This window comes from Lacerta agilis, chromosome 5, assembly GCF_009819535.1.
Source record: "Lacerta agilis isolate rLacAgi1 chromosome 5, rLacAgi1.pri, whole genome shotgun sequence".
Classification (NCBI taxonomy): domain Eukaryota; kingdom Metazoa; phylum Chordata; class Lepidosauria; order Squamata; family Lacertidae; genus Lacerta; species Lacerta agilis.
The window spans coordinates 14732838-14752094 of NC_046316.1; the positions used below are offsets into that span (position 1 = coordinate 14732838).

Sequence of the window (19257 nt, forward strand, 5' to 3'; positions counted from 1 at the left end):
AGTTGGAATTTGAAGCAAGTTTGGAGAAGCCTCCCCAAGGCAAAACATCTTAAGGAACTTCAAGAGATGCCCCAAGATTTTCAATGAGCCTGTTGTAATTTCTCTGCAGGCTTCCGCACATCTCTCACCACCAAAATAATGCAACATCCTCCCATCTTAATGCATTCAGCGAAAAGAAATTTGCATCAGCACAAGAGACAGAAAACAGCTGAGGCCATTTTCAGTTCAAAGGGTGAGTAGCACTGAGGTGGCTTAAACATCTGGGGTAAGCGGTTTGGGAAAAGGTGTCTTACTATCCCTGCAGCCGAATCTGTAGGAGATTGTTATAAAGTAAGAAAAGTGGGCTGAACAAGTCATTTTGTTTTGGAAGCAGTTACCTGTAATACACTAATGTTTGTGACAGCCCCCCTTGCTGGAATATGCTCTGCCACAGTGGGCAGGTTGGTGGCTCTCTTGATCAATGAGGAAGATACGACTTCAGCTCAGATATTTTTTGTTGCTTACCTCTGAACCCTATCTGCTGTAAGTCATACCTTCAGTCTTCCCTTCTCCTTATTTTCTTTGCCCACTTCTCTTCCTTGACCCTCTTTCCATACTGTGAGTTTTAACCTATTGCTATATCTCATTTGCTAACCTGAGAATTGCAGGGGCTTTAAATCCTGTGCCTACTTTGGAGGCAAAACAATTGTTAAGAGGGAAACAGAATGGGGAAATCTTGTATGTGTTTGCTCACCAGTGGTATTTGTTCATTTACTTTTATCTATTTAAACTACCCTTATCTCGTGTTTCTACGCAACAAACATACAACATTCAAATGTTGAGAATATCAGATATAGCCATGTCAGGAATTTAGCAGTAATAATGTTGTTGGGGTTTTTTTGTTTTTAGTTATTCTCCCCTTTCAAAAGCCCAAAGAAACAAAATAAGTTTTACCTGCTGCTGGAAAAGGAGAAGCACATGAGCTTCGGGGGGGGGGGGGGATTCTAGAGATAGGGCATCACCACAGAAAATGCCTGCCCCTGGTCCCTACTTGCCTCACCTCTGACAACGGGGGCATCCAAAGCTGGGCTTTTGATGACACTCTCGGCACACAAGACAGGTTCAAATAAGAGAAGGTACCACTTCAGGTATCTCAGTCACCTTTGCAATTTTGGACTTAATTGCTTGGGGTTATTTGGAGTGAGGAAGGGAATATATTTCCTACATCTTCTAAAAAAACACATGGCTTATTAACAGCAGTGAAGTATTCTGGTACATTGTGATCAACTGGTGACAGTTTTAAAGTTATTTATCTGTAGTTCAAAATCAGCTTGTTCTACTATGTACATTAGGATAAACTGGAGCTGCTAAAATAATACCCTTTAGGATTTCAAGTTATACAGTGTACTTCCTCAGGTTTGATGTGGGGGGGGGGAGAAAGTGTATGAACCCAAGAATGGTTTAATCTTTGCCCATTTTTTCCCCACTCTTAAGACTACTGAAGGAGTACTTTTTATGCAGGGCTATCCTATGCACTAGGGTCTCCTGATAAACATGGAAGTTCACTATATTCAGGAAATGATCAGTGGTAGTGAACTCGCATAGCGAAAAACCATGGGATGCTTCATACTAAAAAAACGGGCTTAAACTCAGTGAAGCTTACTACTTCCAAAGAAGCATGCAGTAGCATATGCACAAATACTTCTACCACCTTATCTGAAAACAAAGCCCAGAGATATAAGGCAAAGCTCTATTCCAGAGCAAGGCCGTTGTGTTCAAAACATTTTCCTTCAACATCCAACCTCCCAATCCCATAGATTTTATGGGGAAATGTGAATGCTTGCACCTGCCTTACTAACATTAACGGATACTTGGTGCTGTGGTGAAGTTTACAGGGACAGTGAAAAACAGCAGTAACGATAATGGCTGGCCAAGAGGCTTAAGTTTTGCACATACCGCTTAGTGCTTGGGCTAGGCGTGCTTTGGTTGAAATCTCTCAATCGGTATATTCCAAAGCAAAGCATATTGTATGTTTTCAAAGCTTTACAAAACAAATCTCCATAACAACCACCGTCCTAGGAGACAAAAAGAAGAAAAAAGGAATTAAGAGGTTGTTCTCCACTTCCTTCCCACCCCCCACCCTTCAGCCTCCATTGCAACAGTGATAATGAAAGGATGTATAGAGGGGGATATTTTTTAAGTCCGTAGTTCTATGCCAAGGGGACAAGGTGTGAGGCAATCTGTTGTTTACTTGTCACGAGTGAGAAACAATTAGCCAAGGAGCTGTCTAATTTAAATATTTAGTCTTGAAACCTGCTAATAAATGTGTGCAAGGGAATGTATCCGATCCCAGTGACTGTATTGCCCCCCCCAAAAAAAAACCTCACAAAAACCCCAACTTGAACTGGGAACAGTGACTGACTCTTATTTTAATTGATCATGTAAGCTTGGGGCCCAGAGAACAGCTATTCCACAAATTAAGAGCAATGTGGTCTGAACTACTGGATGATTAAGAAGGTGTGACTTTTCCTAACTTGCTCCGGTCTTGCAAATTACTGTGTCATATGGCTCAGTTTATTTAACTATGTTGTCAATTTTCACCAAGATAGTTTGGATTTCACTGGGGAGATTAACACTTAGTAGGTAAGAATCCCCCCTTTCTTTAGCCCTGGAAAAAAGGGGGAAATAGAGAAGGGGGGATGTGTTTGTCTGTAACTGACGTTGCCACCTATCAAAATTGTCTTTTGTCTCCAAGCCAAGCATTTGTTTTGATTAGGGGACTCAACTGGCATTCAGTATGGCAGATACAGAAACTGGTTCTTATATATGATGAATCAAACTTCCAGCTTCAGTACCATTTGTATAAGTAACAGCAATATGTGACCCCCCCACATACTGAGAGAACTGGTATTTCACAAGGATCCAATTTGTGCAAAGGGGCAGCAGGGTTGCAGATGTGCTTCCCACCTCACATAGGATGTAACCTTTGTTTAAGTACATGGGCATTTGTGTATACCCATTTGCGGGATTATCCCTTCTACAAATTAGGTGTCATTGCCTCAAGCTCAGAGTAGGAGTCAGCCAAGTCCAGAGCTGCTATGCTACCAACTGGGGAATTGGATCAGGCTCTTGATGCTGGGGTTTCAGACCCAACAGTGCTTGACTTGTCGGAGCAATCAAGCACTTCCCATGCTACCCCATCTGTCCAACTGGTGGTGGAAGAGACCTAGTCGGCCTAAGTTCACCTCTGGCCTTTGTTGAACCAAGTATGGAGTGACTTGTGGTGCTGCAGCCACTGGCCTGCCTTGTCCCTGAGGGTACCTGATTAAGATGGGTCAGGACAATAAGGGGAGGGAGAATCAAGTGTGTGCACATATGGGTTAGACATACTTAATCTGTTTGATGTTATTCTATATGTACACTTGATGGCTGGCAGTTCAATGTGTGAACTGATGGAGAAGCCCTGTGTCTAAGTGCTTGTTTATATTTACAGCCTGCCTGGGTAAAGAAATCTTGAAGAAGATGGAGATGCCTAATTCTCCCAGAGGTCAGGTTGAACCACTTCAGATGCAGATGGGGAGCTCATATGGAAGAATAGATACAGCCATGTATATCTGCACATAAAGAATGGACAGGTCAGTGAGTCCTTTTCCCTCAACATTTGTTTTCAGTCACATTGAGCCACTGGCATGGTTACAGCCCAGTTCAGGTTTATCACTGCCAACCCCAGTTCTAGTTTAAATTTATCTGACCACAGGGAGGGCTAGTCTGGTTAGAGGGATGACTCCTCTTCCCCTTGGAGAGAAGGCCAAAGGATGAAGAGGAACCTGCCTGATGCCTCCAGTAGGAGGCATCTATTCTAGGAAGAAAATAATAGCTCAGTCAGTAGAGGATAAGACTCTTAATCTGAGGGTTGTAGATTTGAGCCCCACATTGGGCAAAAGATTCCAGCATTGCAGGGGGTTGGAATACATGACCATCATGGTCCCTTCCAACTCTACTATTCTATAAAAATCTCCCACCTGGATATGGCAAATTGTAACAGCAGCAAACGAAAAATAGGAATTTACCCAAGCCAGAGCAGATGGGAAGAAGCCCCACAGAACCATGTTTTAATAAGGTGACTACAAGGAAGGTAAAAAAGGGCTGGGGTGTGGGTGTGCCTACCTTGTGGAGGACATTGTCTAATGATGGTTCCACAACTAAAAAGGCCCCTGGGCTACTCACTCCACTATGTCTTGGGTTGCACTCAGAAGCCAGCAGCCAAGGTACATAAGTAAAGAGCTTTTCTTTGCTGCCGTTAATAGTTGGAAGGGGTGGTGTTAGGTATTTTGCCCAGGTTCCAGCTAATTTGGACAACATTTCCTGCGATGCAGAATAGGGCTGAGTGGTGTTGAGTTTTTAGCATTGCGGTGTATCACTAGTAGGCCTGGGAAATATATCATACCACGATGTCTGTATCTCTCAGTGGTATGTCACTGGTGAAACCACCACTGCTCCTGACTGAGTCCCTCTGCTAGTAGTGTCCGCTGGAGGGAGTCAAGAGTTCCCTCCTCCAGCGGGCTCTCCTATCAGAGGGAATCAGGAGTGGTGGCGACTTCACCAGCGATATTGCTGAGTGAAAGCACCATCCCACTCTGCCCTCATACGATGCAGAGGGAGAAACAAGCTGTATTGGTGAGGTGCTGATACAGCTTCTTCTTCCCTCTGCATCTTTAAACTGCTCGACTGAGGAGTGTGCAGCTGCCCTTGCCTCAGCCGAGCACTTAAAGGAGCCCCGATGCTCCTAGAAGAGCACCGGGGCTGTCTCACCTCGTGAGGGGGACCTTCCTTTTTTAATATAATTTTTATTAAATTTCTGTTTTAAACCACCTTAAGATATCAATGACTTCCCATCCTCTCTTTCCATGGTTCATTTTGCACAACATAAATCCCTGCATATCTTTATTACATCCATCAAAACTTATTTACACTGTTGAATTTATCTTAATGCTGCCCACGTTTTCAAACACAGTTTTCCTCCATATATTCAATAAACATTTTCCAATCTTCTTTAAATGTTATGTTCTTCTTGTTCTCTTATTCTATGTTGAAAGAAGCCGCATTGGCCCCAGCTGGCAAGGTTGTGGGGTGAAACTGCCTCAGCGCTCACTGCGGGAGCCGAGGCACTTTCATTAAAGTGCCTCATGGGCTGGGGCCAAATGCAGCTGGCCCCAGCCTGCTGCTGAGTTGGGAGGCGGAAAGGCTCCTTACACCCCCCCCCCCGGCCAAGCCAGCCCCGAGTTTCCTGCCAGTTGTGTGTTAGTGGCAGGGGTTCCTTGGCATGGGGGGCTGTCCGCTCACATCCCACTCCCCAGATATGGACCAGGCGACGGTAGCCAAGCACGCAGAGCCTGTCAGGCTCTCTGTGTTTAACTGCCTTCACTCATACAAGCGTGCTGCCTCTTTCCTCGGGTTGGGGGGGGGGTTGTTCACCCCAAGAGGAAAGACGAAGTCCATCCTCCTGGATGAAATCTGCAAGGTGGGGCTGTCCGAGGTTGCTGGCAAGCGCTGGACCCACAGCAGCATCAGAGAGCCCCTGCACCGCCTGGCTGTCTTAGGCTGGGATGGTGGGCTCCATCGTTCTGGAAGGAAAGATGCAGCCTACCCTCCTGGACAAAAGGCAGCCAGGCCGTAGCCAGGTTAGGCTGCCTCCGCACGAGCCGGAGGCGTAAACGTCTCCATTGAGGGGTGTGCAGCTGCACCCCCTCAATGGAAAAGTGTGACAGAGCTTGTACCTCCCCAGCTCAACAACCACCATCCTGTTCCTACTCGTGTATGAGCAGGAGCCGGAAAGGGGAGAGCACATTAATGGAGACCCCACCCCGCTGTTGGCCAGTGGCAGGCCAGGTGCTCTGTAAAAAGCAGCTTGGCTGAGGCAAGCGCCCACTGCGAGGGCAGTTTTACTCAGTGGTATATCGTTGGTGAAACCACCACCATGCCTAGTCACTTTGCCTCCACTTGTTTCTCCCTCAGCTGGGTGCTGGAGGAAGAGGGACACAGTGGCAGTTTCACGAGCAATAAATCGCCGAGTGAAACTGCCATCGCACTCTGCCCCCTCATACCAGTCCTGGGCATATATCAATATATCGCCCAGGACTGGTATGAGGGGCAGAGTGCAATGCAGATCTAATGCAGAAGAGGGTTTGCCGGGGGTGGGGCTGGGGGAGGAAGAATGGTGATTATGTCAAGGGGCAGCTGGAAAATATCTGGGAGATGGGTTAAGTCTTCCAGCTGCTAATTCTCAGATCACTACAGCAAACAATCCCAAAATCCAACAGCTCTGAGTGAGATACTCAAAGAAAGGTAGCACTGCCTTTAGAGATCACACATCTTCTCTGTTGAGGACAAGACAAAGGCTTTTCCTTTTGCTGTCCTGGTCTTACCCCGAGGTCTGCAAAAGGCCCATCTAGCAATGCCAGCTGAGCCACCCGACACCTGTCCCTGTTTGCAAGTGTCTGGGGTGTGCTGTAGCCGCCTCTCAGCGCATTCTCCTCCGCAATCAGCGACTCCAGCTCTGGCGTGGCTCCTCCTGTTACCAGTGTACGTATCAGCGTGAGAATATTGTCATTGAAGTATGTCTGCAGAGATAAAAGAAAGCTCTTCAAGCAAACACCATTAAAGTCACAAGTGAAGACATCCAAATTACAACTTTTCTGGGTTTCTGCTGTTTAAAGTTCTTGGCTTGTCTCTTCAAATAATTTCTCATCGGAAGTGAAAAGACAGCAGCCCCCAATTACTCTATTTTCTTCTGTCCCATTAGGCTTCTGCTCGATTCCCCCCCCCCTTTTATTTTATTTTATTTTTTTAAATCCAACTCAGGACTGATTTTTATTAAAGAACAAAAATGTAAATCATTTATGTTTCCTATAATTGGTGTTAGTGGTGAAGCAATGACTGCCTTCCTTCTCATTGCCTTCATGTCTAATAACAGCCTTTAGGACATGTAATTGTAAAAATCCAGACCACATTTAAAGCATACACAGGCTAGATTGCCTTTTTATACTTGTCACCAATCCATTGGGGAGCCGCCTCTGTGCTTCTGGTGTCATTACTTATTACTGTTGCTGGACTCGAGCTGTCTTCCCGCTGTATTGTACTAAACATCTTATTACGAGACTTGACAGTGTTCAGACACAAGCATGTATCAATTAAACATTTTGAGTTCATTCCAGATAAATGTATGATGAGTTTAGGGTCCTGCTGGTCCTTTTAAAAAACTCTAGGGTATGGGGTAAGTGTAGTTTATTAGGGAAGATTTTCTCCACAGTGACATTTTGCCAGCATCAGTAGCTGCTCTGGTCTCTCAGGCAAAACAATGGGCATTTTAAATATTAATTAGACGCCAGCGGAAGGAAGTTCATTTAAAAGTGCACATGTCGGGTTGCAAGAGGCTTCCTTAAGTAGCTGCAATCTATGGCTGGTGGAGGACAGTATTTTATTTTATTTTTAAAGAGGATTATCTCTAATCCTAACAAGGACCACTGTATTGGTCACGTATGTGGCAATTGCTTCAAATTTTGATTCAGGGAAAATTGGATGGCAACCCAGGAAAAACTTTTACAGCACAATCCTATATATGTCTGCTCAGAAGTAAGCAAATCAATGGTGCCTTAGCATCCCTCGAATTATTCATATGGGAAGAATCCTCCAATTGTGCTTAGCAGGCACATTTTTGGTAACAGCTCTACTCCACTGGCTTGGATAATACCATCATTTTAGATTCAAATAACGTCTTTAGAGATATAAACATTTCTGAATCCTCCCAGTTACAAAAACTGCAATCAGGGCATTGAAACATTTTTGAGGTGATACCATCTGAGGAAGATCTTTGAAACAGGACCTTATCTAGAAGCCTGTCTGTTGTCAGCTGCTTAGAGCATTCATCAGTGAAATAGTAATTATTTTTGTGATATATAGTTTTTTTTTGGGGGGGGGGGGTTCTTAAGCCTTGCTGAAATGTTCATTTTGCAGTTGTGATATTTTATCTACTTGATGGTGAACTCTTGATTATCAATATATTGTTGTTACAGTCCTATGGCTTTTGTTTCAGCACTTTCTGTGGTTGCTAGGGAAACCAGATTCAACAGAGTCAACCTTTTAATGGCTGTGTAGAATAGGGAGTTCTAGCAAGTGCATCTCTGCCAGACCCCGCTCTTCTACCCTGCTGTAAAAGGTGCAGAAGCCCAGTCCCTCTTGGCCTCTGGTCCCGCTATGGACAGCAAGGATAAGAAGATGGTTGCTGGTTTGAGTTTCAACAGGAAGGGATTAGAGTTAGCATCACAGAGACCTCATGCTGTTCTGAAAAGATGCTCTTTCCAGAACCAGGTTGAGTATTTTAATATCCAGAGAGCTATGCCTGATACTTAGCTTGCTGTGGCTTGGGCTCCTGCATATTTCACAGTTGGTAGAAGTACACAACTTATCAAACCGGGGTAGGAAAAGTTGCATCTGTTGAAATTCCTGGAATTGCATGGAATGAATTTCAACGGATATGTTTGGTAACCCTGTTTTTTTCTTTGAGGGTGTAGGAGCTAATCTTTAGCTCTTAGATTACTACCACTACTACTAAAATAATGGAGATTCAGAGCATTGTACATAACATTTTAGCCCTGAGTGCTCACTGGAAGGACAGATCCTGAAGCTGAGGCTCCAATACTTTGGCCACCTCATGAGAAGAGAAGACTCCCTGGAAAACACCCTGATGTTGGGAAAGATGGAGGGCACAAGGAGAAGGGGACGGCAGAGGACGAGATGGACCGTGTTCTCGAAGCAACCAACATGAGTCTGACCAAACTCCAGGAGGCAGTGGAAGACAGGAGTGCCTGGCATGCTCTGGTCCATGGGGTCACGAAGAGTCAGACACAACTAAACAACTAAACAACAACAAGGTCTTTGGACATGAAACATAAGGCCATGTGGAAAAATTAACTAGAAAACTATTTCCTGCTTGATCCATGAAAGAGGTGATGCAATCTGAATCTGCTACTCGCGGTAGGGAAAAATTCTGAATGCATTTAGAAAGGTGATTAGGTTTAGCACAATCCTTTTAGGCCAAATTCCTGCTGTTGACTGTGTAGCAATCAAGGGTAGAGACCTTTGTAATTTGCAGCCACAGTTGCTAACTAGATAATCACGTGAGTCTATCTGCAATTGTTCCAGCATGAGGGACAAAGGTAAGCACAACCCTGGCTTACTGTAACCTGGGCAAAAGACAGGTCTCTATATTTGAGCTTGCAGTGCCACCTAGCCCTTTTTTCTGCATTCCATCACAACTCTTTTGAAAGAGCACAACTATTTGGGGCCTGCTTTGTAACCCCCCCCCCCCAGTAAAATAATCACAAGATCTTATGGTTCACCATTAATGCTGTCATACTTCTTAAACTAATTGGTCTCTTACAGAAAATTTAACTGAAAATTAACAGAGCTCTTTAATACATTCTAATAGCATTTTGCCTTTCATTTGTAATTATTCTAAAACTATCATTTTCTGTGTCAAGGCTGCCACATTTAAAATATTTGCTAGTTTGCATAGAGTAGCTTAAAGAGAAACTCCAGTGCTGGAGTATTTGTTTTTTGTCAGTATTACAGAAATGCATTTTTATTTGTATAGTTTATTTAAAATATAATGGATCTCCAAATGCTGACAGTCTTGAATTGAAGTCATTATCTTAAAGCTAGTGATGTTACAGGGAGTGAACCCTAAACAGAGCAGAAATAATCTAATGTATTTATCTGATAAATCTACCACACAGATTTGTACGGTATTGCATGATTTAATCATAAGATAAACCAAGAGAGTAGTTTATCACCTGATAATATTTCTGAACAGCAGGAAAGTGTAAGAGTTGTGTTTTATTTTATTTAACAAAAATTGCATACCACTTGATTGTAAGGAAACCTCTAATCGGTTTACAAAAACAATCATTGTGGCTGTCAACCAACATTAAAAAAATAAAATTTTATTAGATGGATTGCCTTGTTTTTGACTAATTGACTAAAGTAAAATATTGCCTTTACACGAATCTAATGCGCACCTCGATTTTCAAAACCTTGAAACCAGAAAAGTATTTGCTGCTGAATGTAAATGCGCCATCAAATCTAATGTGCACCCTCACTTTCGCAGCATAATTTGGTGAAAAAAAAGGTGCACATTGCACGGTAAAGCCACATATTGCAAAATCTAAACACCCACTACTTCAAGGACTGAGACAACATTTGAATTACACAGCATGGAGCAAAATTAGAGGTGGGTGTTTTCAAACATGCAACTAGTTGTGGGCTGAAGGACAGAGGCTTAGCTTAATGTCACATGGGCACTTGAACAACCTATTCTCAGACCACCTTGCTTGTTTGTCCCCACTGTAGTTCTTAAGGCAAATGAGGCACTGGGAGGTGTTTCCCCAGCTAAAAAGCTGTGTGTTCTCTACAACCTATGAGCCACTGGTTTCTGACTGATCGAAAAGATAAGAGTGAAACATACAAATATGGGTCAGGAAAAAGGAGCGGTCTGTTTTCCAGCAGAGCTGTGGTTGAAATGGCAGGTTTCAACCATCTATGTAATGAGGAAATAGAAAACACTGGATACTTACTGCGCTCATGAGAGAATCCAGCACGCTGACTGCGAATGCAGTTCCACACGCAAAAGGTTGCGTGAGATACAGTTCTGTATCAGGGTCGTCGTCATCATCTTGGTCCAGAAACTGAACATTTGAATCATTCACTAAAAAGATAATGATTAACCAATAAATAAACCAGCAGATTACTTTGTCATGCTACATGTGTGTGAGTGTGAGTATGTGTGTGTGTGTCCAGAAACATAGGCGGGTTGGTGAGAATGGAGTTTAAATGGGTGTTTGAAATGAGTGTTGGGAGAGGAAACAAATAAACAAACACCAGCTGATCGTTATGAAATGTGAATGTCCCAAATGGTGAAATAACTTTCTCATATGAGGAGTTTCTTGGTATCATCAGGAGCACAGTCAGGATTGCCTTGTCAGGGAACAACTCCAGCTTTACATTACACAATAAAGATCATTCAAAATACTTTTTCAGCTCAAAGACAAGTAAAGGCCCAGACCTGGTGTGGCACATTTGAGGAATTTCACCTGAAATTAAACCGTATCTCAAAAAATAGGAACAGTGTGATGAAGATTTGCTTTATTTATTTAACAGATTTATAAACCACTTCATGGCCAGAGGCCATCAAAGCAGAGTACAAGTGTGTGGGGGTGGTTTGTTTTGTTTTAAAGATGGTCAGAAAGGAATGGAGACAGTGTCCTGAACCCATATTCTCTGGTCCTAATAGCTGGGAGCGCCTGCTTGGCTGCATTTCTGCTCTACATACAACATAAATATTATACAGCAGAAACACTACAATGTGTTTTACGTGCGTTATTATGAGCATTCCCTTATCCCAGGCAAATTTTGACCACAACATGTGTGAGCCTAGTTCACACTAAAAGGATGAACGTGAGGCTGCAGTTGGGAATTGACATTCTCCATTTATAAAAAAAATCCCCCTGTCTTATAGTCAATGAATAACAAAATTGCTTTGTTTAACGTTCTTTTCTTCTTCTTTTTGAAGCAAATGTTTATTTGAGAGAGTACATTCCGCTTCAAAAATGGGCCTTTGGGGAAGACAAAGAGTCTGTTTTCAAATGCTAAATTAAACCAAGGCACAGTCTTCAGCAGCATTGTATATACCACTTCCTACTGGCAGACTTCAAAGACTAATAACTCACACAAGGCTAATACCTGACACAAAAGCTTTCCCACCTTTTACATGGTGACAATTTCCGAATCGCAGCAAAATCTAATGTGAACGTTGCAAGGCTAAGCCTCAATAGCTTTATCATCCTGGCCTACATTCTCCTGCTAGGATTACTATGAAATGTCTCTGAGCTAAGATGGGAGTAGAGGTAGGATTGGTTTAAGAGTGCAGGACTTTGCTACAGGAAGTGCTAATCAAAATTTCACTTTCCCAAAGAAGCCTGTATAGAAGCTTAGCTGGTTTCAGGACATCAGAACCCTTAGCTTTTGTGTGGAAAGTGGGCCCCCAAAACAAACCAACAGCTTAAGGGAAGAGCTGATGCTGGAGTTTCTTTCTCCCCCACCTAAAATGTCTTTTATTTCTTCTTTGACTCCTCTGAGAGCTGTTAAGACATGTCAGTCAAATTGACAGGTGGCTAGATTTTTTTATTTTTTTTTAAAGGAAAGCAAAGCAAGAGAGAGAGCGAAAATGTCTAGACCAAAGAAAAATGAATTGGTGTGAAGATACTATGGGAGCAGCCGGCAGGTCAGATGAGTGTGATCAAAGATTTACTGATGCTGCGTATGGAGGGGGGAAAAATCATTAAGAAAAGCCAGAACAAGACAGTCGATTTCAACTGGAATCACAAATAAAACACATTCAAAGCGGTGCTCTGAGGGTAGCCCCCTCTGATACAGCCAGATAAATAAAAGAGAAAGCTGATGACAGTAGGAACAACAATAAAACAAAAGACAGTTGATGTGAAGGAAAAAGGCACTTCTTACCCAGTTCAGTTATCATTAGAATGTGAGTTCCACTGTTTTTTTCCTGACTGATTGAAACCAAAGGCAGAAGTTTGCCAGGCTTAGCTAATAAGTAAAGTGTTTAGGAGGGGATTGGGGTGGAAGGGGAAAGAAGGCACAGAAAGAGAATAAAGTAAGGGATAAGACAGGTAAGGTCTAAAACTAAATGGAAAGAAAGTGAACAGGACAAAAGGACTACAAATCAAGCTTGCCTTTACTATGAGAAACAGAATGTCTTTCACGCTTCACACTGCTTGACAACACTCACTAGTCTAATGCCACAGCAGAAATGGGAAACAAGCAAACGGCCGCCACATTCTCCGTGATAACACTCCCAATGCCATTACGGAACAAATTAGTTATTAATTTGTCAGCGTAAGAGCAGAGGAATGAACAAGCAAATATTTATTTTTGGTTAAGATGCAGGTAGCGCATGGGGCAAATGGTTGCATTTTCTCTGCAACCAAAGAGCCAAACCTACTCTGGCACATCAGTCCTAATAAACAGATGTGCAATCCTGTTTCTGCCCACAGGGGTGCTGTAATCCAGCGGGCAACTGTAAACTGTGGGATAATTGCACTTTACTCAATGCAATGGGCCTTACTACCACAACCACCTGCAAGGGGGGGGGAGTGTTGAGGTGGTTTTGTTGAAAGGCAAGGGGCAAACAACAGAGTGTAATGGTGGGCAGTAGCTGTGGACCTTCCAGCTGTGGCAGACGTGCTGCATGTTGCCCACCCATGCTTCTGTCTGAATGTAGGGATCAGCCCCACTAGCACTGATTTCTGTTCCCCCTCTGGTGGTGCATCCAAGTTTGTTTTATAGAGCATATTCTGAAGATCTGGCACCAAATAAGGGAAGATGTAAAATTATTATGTTCAGGCTTCAGTGAAAGAGCTTGCTTAATCATTGTTTTTCTTCTTCTTTCACAAGAATAATTAAACATCAGTACATTAAATGAAAGGTACTATGTATGACCTGTGTTCATTTCCTTAGGCTGGCAAAGAGGGAGAGAAGAAGGGTAAAGAAATGAGCAAACAAGGACAGATCACCTTCAATTTCTCTTACCTAATTCTGTTATAATAGGGATATCAATTCCTGTTGTGATGGAGTGCTGACGTAGGAGACCATGCACCGGGCTGTTGTCTGGTGATGATCTGTCCATTCCTGGTGGTGAAAATCCTGCAGAAAAAACATTATGCAAAAAATTAGGAGTTACACTGGGATACCACTTATTTAACAGCTTTCAATGGTTCGTGGTCTATTCCTGGGCATATTAAAAAACAACAACACTTTTATTTTATTTACTTGCTTTCAAAACCCTTCTTTGGCATGTCTCTAAATGTGCCTGTCCATTATCATCTTCTTAGGCCAGTGGTTCTCAGAGGGTGTGGTAATGGTGTGGCAGGAATCACAAGGACAATCCAAGAAACAATCAAACTGTTCAGTTCAGTGTAGTATAGTATAGTATAGTATAGTATAGTATAGTATAGTATAGTATAGTATAGTATAGTACAGTACAGTATCAACAGAATTGTTTTTATTTAGAGAATGTGGATAAATATTTTCAAAATGAGAGCAAGAACATCAAGTGATACTGAGGACAATCCTAGTTGGATCTCTCCCCCTATGTATTCCTTATCAATAAAAAAAATCTGAACCATGCTGGTTTTGACTGCTCCAAGAAGCTCAGAATGGTATGTAAGGGATACCTAGTTGAGTTGCAGTATTGGCAGGACCTAATTAACATCAGACATAATAATGGCACCTGCAGACCATCAACCGAGCTTGGAATTGTTATTTTAGATTAGTGGATTGAAATCTCTGTGCCTTCCTTCCATGCCATGCTATCTTACAGACCTTATCATACGACAGAATAGTTAATCGGTTTAAAAGGTAATTAAAACAAGGAACGGGGCTGTGCTGCTGTCCTTACCCTTGTCCTTACTTGCTCTACAAGGCTCCACCCTCTGAACATCTGTATGCTGCCCCAGGGAGGAAATCTATACGTCAGCAGCCAAGGCCAAGAAGTGAAACACTTTGACCTTTTGTGCTCTATTGCTGTCTATTAGGTGTATCTGACCAGCGGTGTTTGGAAAGAGTTTTTGGAAACAGGAGAAAACCAGGCTATAGTTGGCTGCATTATTCAGAGCTTCTCCAAAGTGGAACTGGTAGTCCTTTGCATGCTTCTCTAAGTAAAATGTGGCTGCAATATAAATACATGGAATCTTCCTACTCACGGCAGCATGCCAGCTTTTAGCCTCACCCCCCCCCCACTAACCCCTCTCCAGTGTTTGTTTGAAACATGACATTTCTGTGAGACTGTCAGCAGCTTTATAATTTCAAATTGTATACACAAAGCAAATGCACAGAAGAAAAAAAGTATTAAATGGCTTGCATTTTCTCCCTGAATGAAAGCTAGTTCTACATAACTGTATACAAATGTATTTATTTATTTTAAAACATTTACGAGTAATCTTTTCACTCAGAAACAGAGCACTCAATGAATGCATGGAATTAAATAGCTGGTTGGCATTTCCTCACCAAAATAAATTAATAAAGGCTGCCTGGTTTGCCAGTCTGGGGGTGCCATTTTCATATTTCAATAAAATAAATGCGCCTTTAGAGCAACAGGAATGAAACAAGTCCACTCCAGGGTTGCCAGGGGAAATTGTTTGCACACACACACACACACACACACACACACGCGTGTGTGTGTGTGTGTGTGTAGTGTGTTATTATTTCCATTCTCTTAGAGAGCTGGTGGGGAGAAGAGAGGTAGGCAGCAGGTCCTCCTTCCGACCTCCAGGAACATCCTCTCTGCAGTCTTTTCTAGCCAGCCCAAAGCATAAATTTTAGATGCTGCCTATTTTCTTCCTTCAAAAAAAGTAAAAAAAAAGTGAAGGAAACATAAACTGTTTTATCACAACTTTCATTTGAAAGTATGAAAAACTGCAAGTGACAGCTGTGCGAATTCAGTGGATGTGAAGTTTTTGAATTTCTTCAACTTGACAAGTAAACACCTTAAATCGGTAATGCTATATATGCATAATACATGGCCTGTATTTTGACATCCATCATCAAATGCTGACTTGAGAAAATACAGATTTGTACGTCAAGGAATAGCACCCACAAAGCAGGAAGGAATTCAGGTCACAGGGTATTAGGAAAGCAGTATTTCATTACAGCACCAGAAACAGGCTAAGTCATGAGATGTAAGTGCTGTTTGGGGGATGTGAAGAGATTCTCTTCTACTTCACAGAGCCCTCCTTCATTCAGAAATGACATGCTTTAATCAAAAGATCCATTTTCATTTGCCTTCTCATGTTTCCAGTCATCCAAGCTTAAATATTAGGGCCCATAAAACTGAAGAGGGGTGACTGTTATTGTTGATTTTCCTTTGGTTCATAAAATAATCCCACGATAATTAGGAGCTACAATGCTAGCAGTTGCTTCAGTTTATTGTCTAGAACACTCATTCTCATACTCCAAGCCCTTCCTCTGCTAACCACTTGAAAATGGCTGGGGAATCTCTCAGTGGACCATTAAATAAACTTTTTTTTTCATTCTTCAGCTCCACCACCACCACCACCATCTTCAAAAACATCAGCATGTTATGGAAATTACATGACCTGGGCCTGAGAAAAGGGCAGCTTTAATTGTTAGGTTGCTAGGGGGGGAAATTACATTAAATTTATATCTATTTATTCAGTTTAAACTTTAATTGTGCCAAAAGCTTATTTGAGCTACTGAAGGCAGTGTGAGACATCTTGCAGTTTAACAGCTACCACCCAGTGTTGGAAGGAGTTGCCATATTTATTATATTGAAATAGTATCAAGGATATTGGCTTGGACCCTAAGTCTATATTCCAGTCAGGATATGGGGATTCCTGCCCCCTTCCGGCTGCAGCCTCTAAAAAGCCAGTCTTGGTGATCAGAAGCTGCAGAGCAAGAGACGAAAGCAGTGACTTCCACAGACACAAGCAAAAAAAAAAAAAAAAGGACGTCGTTATTATTTTCTCTTGATCCCAGTTACACAACACACTAAACTAAAGCTGCTTACGAAAACAAAAAACCACACATACAATTTTGTCTTGTAGTCTTAAAGCAATATATTCTTTCCCTTCACTGAAAGGGCCTTTATGCTCGGAAGGAATCTTGTTTTTGCCTCGCTTGACCTCGGGGCCCTCTGCTCTTCAGCTTCTGCTACCTCTATGGGCCCCCCTCTGAACACACCTTTAGGAAGGGTTCACTCCAGCATCATACACCTATCATCAAGAGAGCAGGAAAACTAAGTTTTACAAGCCAATTTCATAGGCTACAAACAGGGAAATGCTTAACCCACCACCAAGGGGAACAGACCCCAGGCCAGAGTGCTCCTTAGCTATTAAACTCTGCACAGTAGACAACAGTATTTCCGAGGAGAGACAAAAGCAAGTCGTGTATTTAGCCAGTGTGGAAATTGCCGCTTCCCAAACTAAAGTTAACAAGACAGTTGGGGCTAATAGCTATATTTTAGCTGGCACCCTCACATATATACCCAATGTGTAATGGAAGGAGTGGGGGAATCCAGTTAGCAGATACATTCAGATTAAAGACTTCTGAAACGTTAAGGGGAAGGTCAGTTTTTTTTGCACAGTGCTATCCAAAGACAACCCAACCCCCCCAATATATATACACAGATGTGCATGCGAACACAAATTTGACCGAGTTCCTCCCTGGTTTTCATATATTTGCCCCACAAAATATGTCATTCAGAGCTATTTCACGTTTGACATAGCGATTGTGTGTGGCTAAATGTTAAACAGTTTAATAGCCTTGCTTCTTTTTAAAAGTTTAATAATTGCTTTGAGGGGTTAAAAAATAATCTGAACTACAGTGCTTAAGGAGCAGGTGTTTTAATTTCTGTCCCAGTTTCCATATAACCCCCCCCCCCAAAAAAAAAAACCACACCCCTGTTATTTCTGAGGTGGAGGGGGGCAGATACAACAATGTTATGGTCCTTGTATGTTTCTCCTGCAGGAGAAATGGCAGATACACGAAGAATTTGTATAAGGAAAATGAAGGGATAGAAGGATGCAGGCTGCTCTTAAACTTTTTAGAACAGTGGGAAATCCTCAAGAGGCTTTTCTCTTGAGCATGACCAATGAGGAGATACCCAGTCAGGACAGAGTGTTTTTTATGTATGCCACAACAGCTGCTAGAATTCTATTGGCAAGAACTTGGAAGGGCGAAGAGATACCGACTATTGAAGAATGGCAGATGAAATTGGTGGAGTATATGGAGCTTGCAGACCTCACCGCCAGAGTCCGAGACCAGAGGGAGGAGAAGGTGTCACAAGATTGGAAGAAATTCAAAGACTATTTAGTTAATCATGCTAAAATGAATGTCTGAATGTTTGTGCAGAAATATATAAAAGAATCGGCTTTTGAAGTTTAAGTAGAGTTATAAATGTTAAAGAAGATAATATTTGATTGGATAGATCTATTTGTATAAGAAGACGATAAGATGCAGAATATAAGTTAAGGAATATTTTTGTCTAGATAATTTTAAGAAATATTAGAATGTTGAGTCTAAGTTAATGATAAAAGAAATGAAGCTACCTTAAAAGTATATAGGTTTTTGAAGACAGAGGAGGGACCAGGGGAAGTCCCCCTAAGAAGTTAAAACAAGTTTAGAAACAGAGATAAGGATTTAGTAAGGTTTGTATAAGTTTGTTTCGTTATATGGTTTTACTGTATTTTTTTTGGTTATTACTTGTCTATTATGTTCTTATGGTGTTTATATATGAAGGTTTAATGTTGTTTTGTTTGTTTCATGGAAAAATAATAAAATCTTATTAAAAAAAAAAAAAGAACAGTGGGAAATCCTATCATAGCTTTCTTAGTATCACATCTAGTTGTTCCTCCATTAAAAAAAAGTGTTATTGAAATAGGATTACAGTGAAATTTCAGGATAAAATTGATGGTTCCTGCTTTGGTCAAACATCCAAGGGATTTTCAGAGGTGGTAAGAAATTTCAGCAAGAAATTTCTTGGGAAAGTCACATACATGCCTAAATACATTCACCTGGGCAAACGCAACAAGCAGCAGACTTGAATACTGATTTGTGGGTATGTTCCTCTTGGCATTTCACAAGATCTGAGTGTAATTATCATGGTTTTGAAATTCTTATCCAAACTCTGTTTGCTTTCTGGTACAAACCAGTGTTAAATTTAGTCTTGGTATTAAGGAATTGTGACATGTGCTCACCTATTCAAATTAATTAAACTGCATTAATCCTTGCGTTTGCTAAGGCAAGTAGTCAATGAGTTGTAAAACAGAAGCTCACTGTTTCAGAAAGGGAATTTTAAATGCAATTTAGGGAAGACTTCTATAGGCTCCTGGCTTTTTAAGTGAGAGAAAAGCAAAGCAAAAATAAAAACATCAGTGCAAACAAAGAACAAAATATGTTTGGTTAAGTAAACACAACAATGCTGTTTAACACATGACTGGCAACTGCTCAAACATAAATTATATAAAAAAAAATCCCATTGCCACTTATGGGGAAATTATGCAGATTAGAATTTGATTAGGCTTATTTCATGAGACTCAATTTGGACTTTTAATCTATTAAGCTCCAATAAATGAGGCATCTGAATAGCTCCCCTGAGCAGCAGCTGTAATAACCACAGCAGTCTTCCCT

The 19257-nt window shown here is 41.8% G+C and overlaps 1 protein-coding gene across 14 annotated transcripts in view; it reads right to left on the bottom strand.

Moving 5' to 3' along the window:
* Positions 1-19257, bottom strand: part of LOC117046593 (calcium-activated potassium channel subunit alpha-1) — a 588284-nt gene that overhangs the window by 62992 nt on the left and 506035 nt on the right. For 6 of the 14 annotated variants that reach the window (XM_033148695.1, XM_033148692.1, XM_033148691.1 and 3 more), the window contains 4 exons: positions 13642-13755; positions 10611-10741; positions 6405-6599; positions 1936-2054 (listed from right to left, as the gene is read on the bottom strand). In XM_033148695.1, the coding sequence (XP_033004586.1) occupies positions 1936-2054; positions 6405-6599; positions 10611-10741; positions 13642-13755 (559 nt within the window). Of the gene's footprint in view, positions 1-1864; positions 2055-6404; positions 6600-10610; positions 10742-12555; positions 12640-13641; positions 13756-19257 lie in introns of those variants that run through there. The other 8 variants (XM_033148697.1, XM_033148690.1, XM_033148689.1 and 5 more) reach the window with 3 other exon arrangements.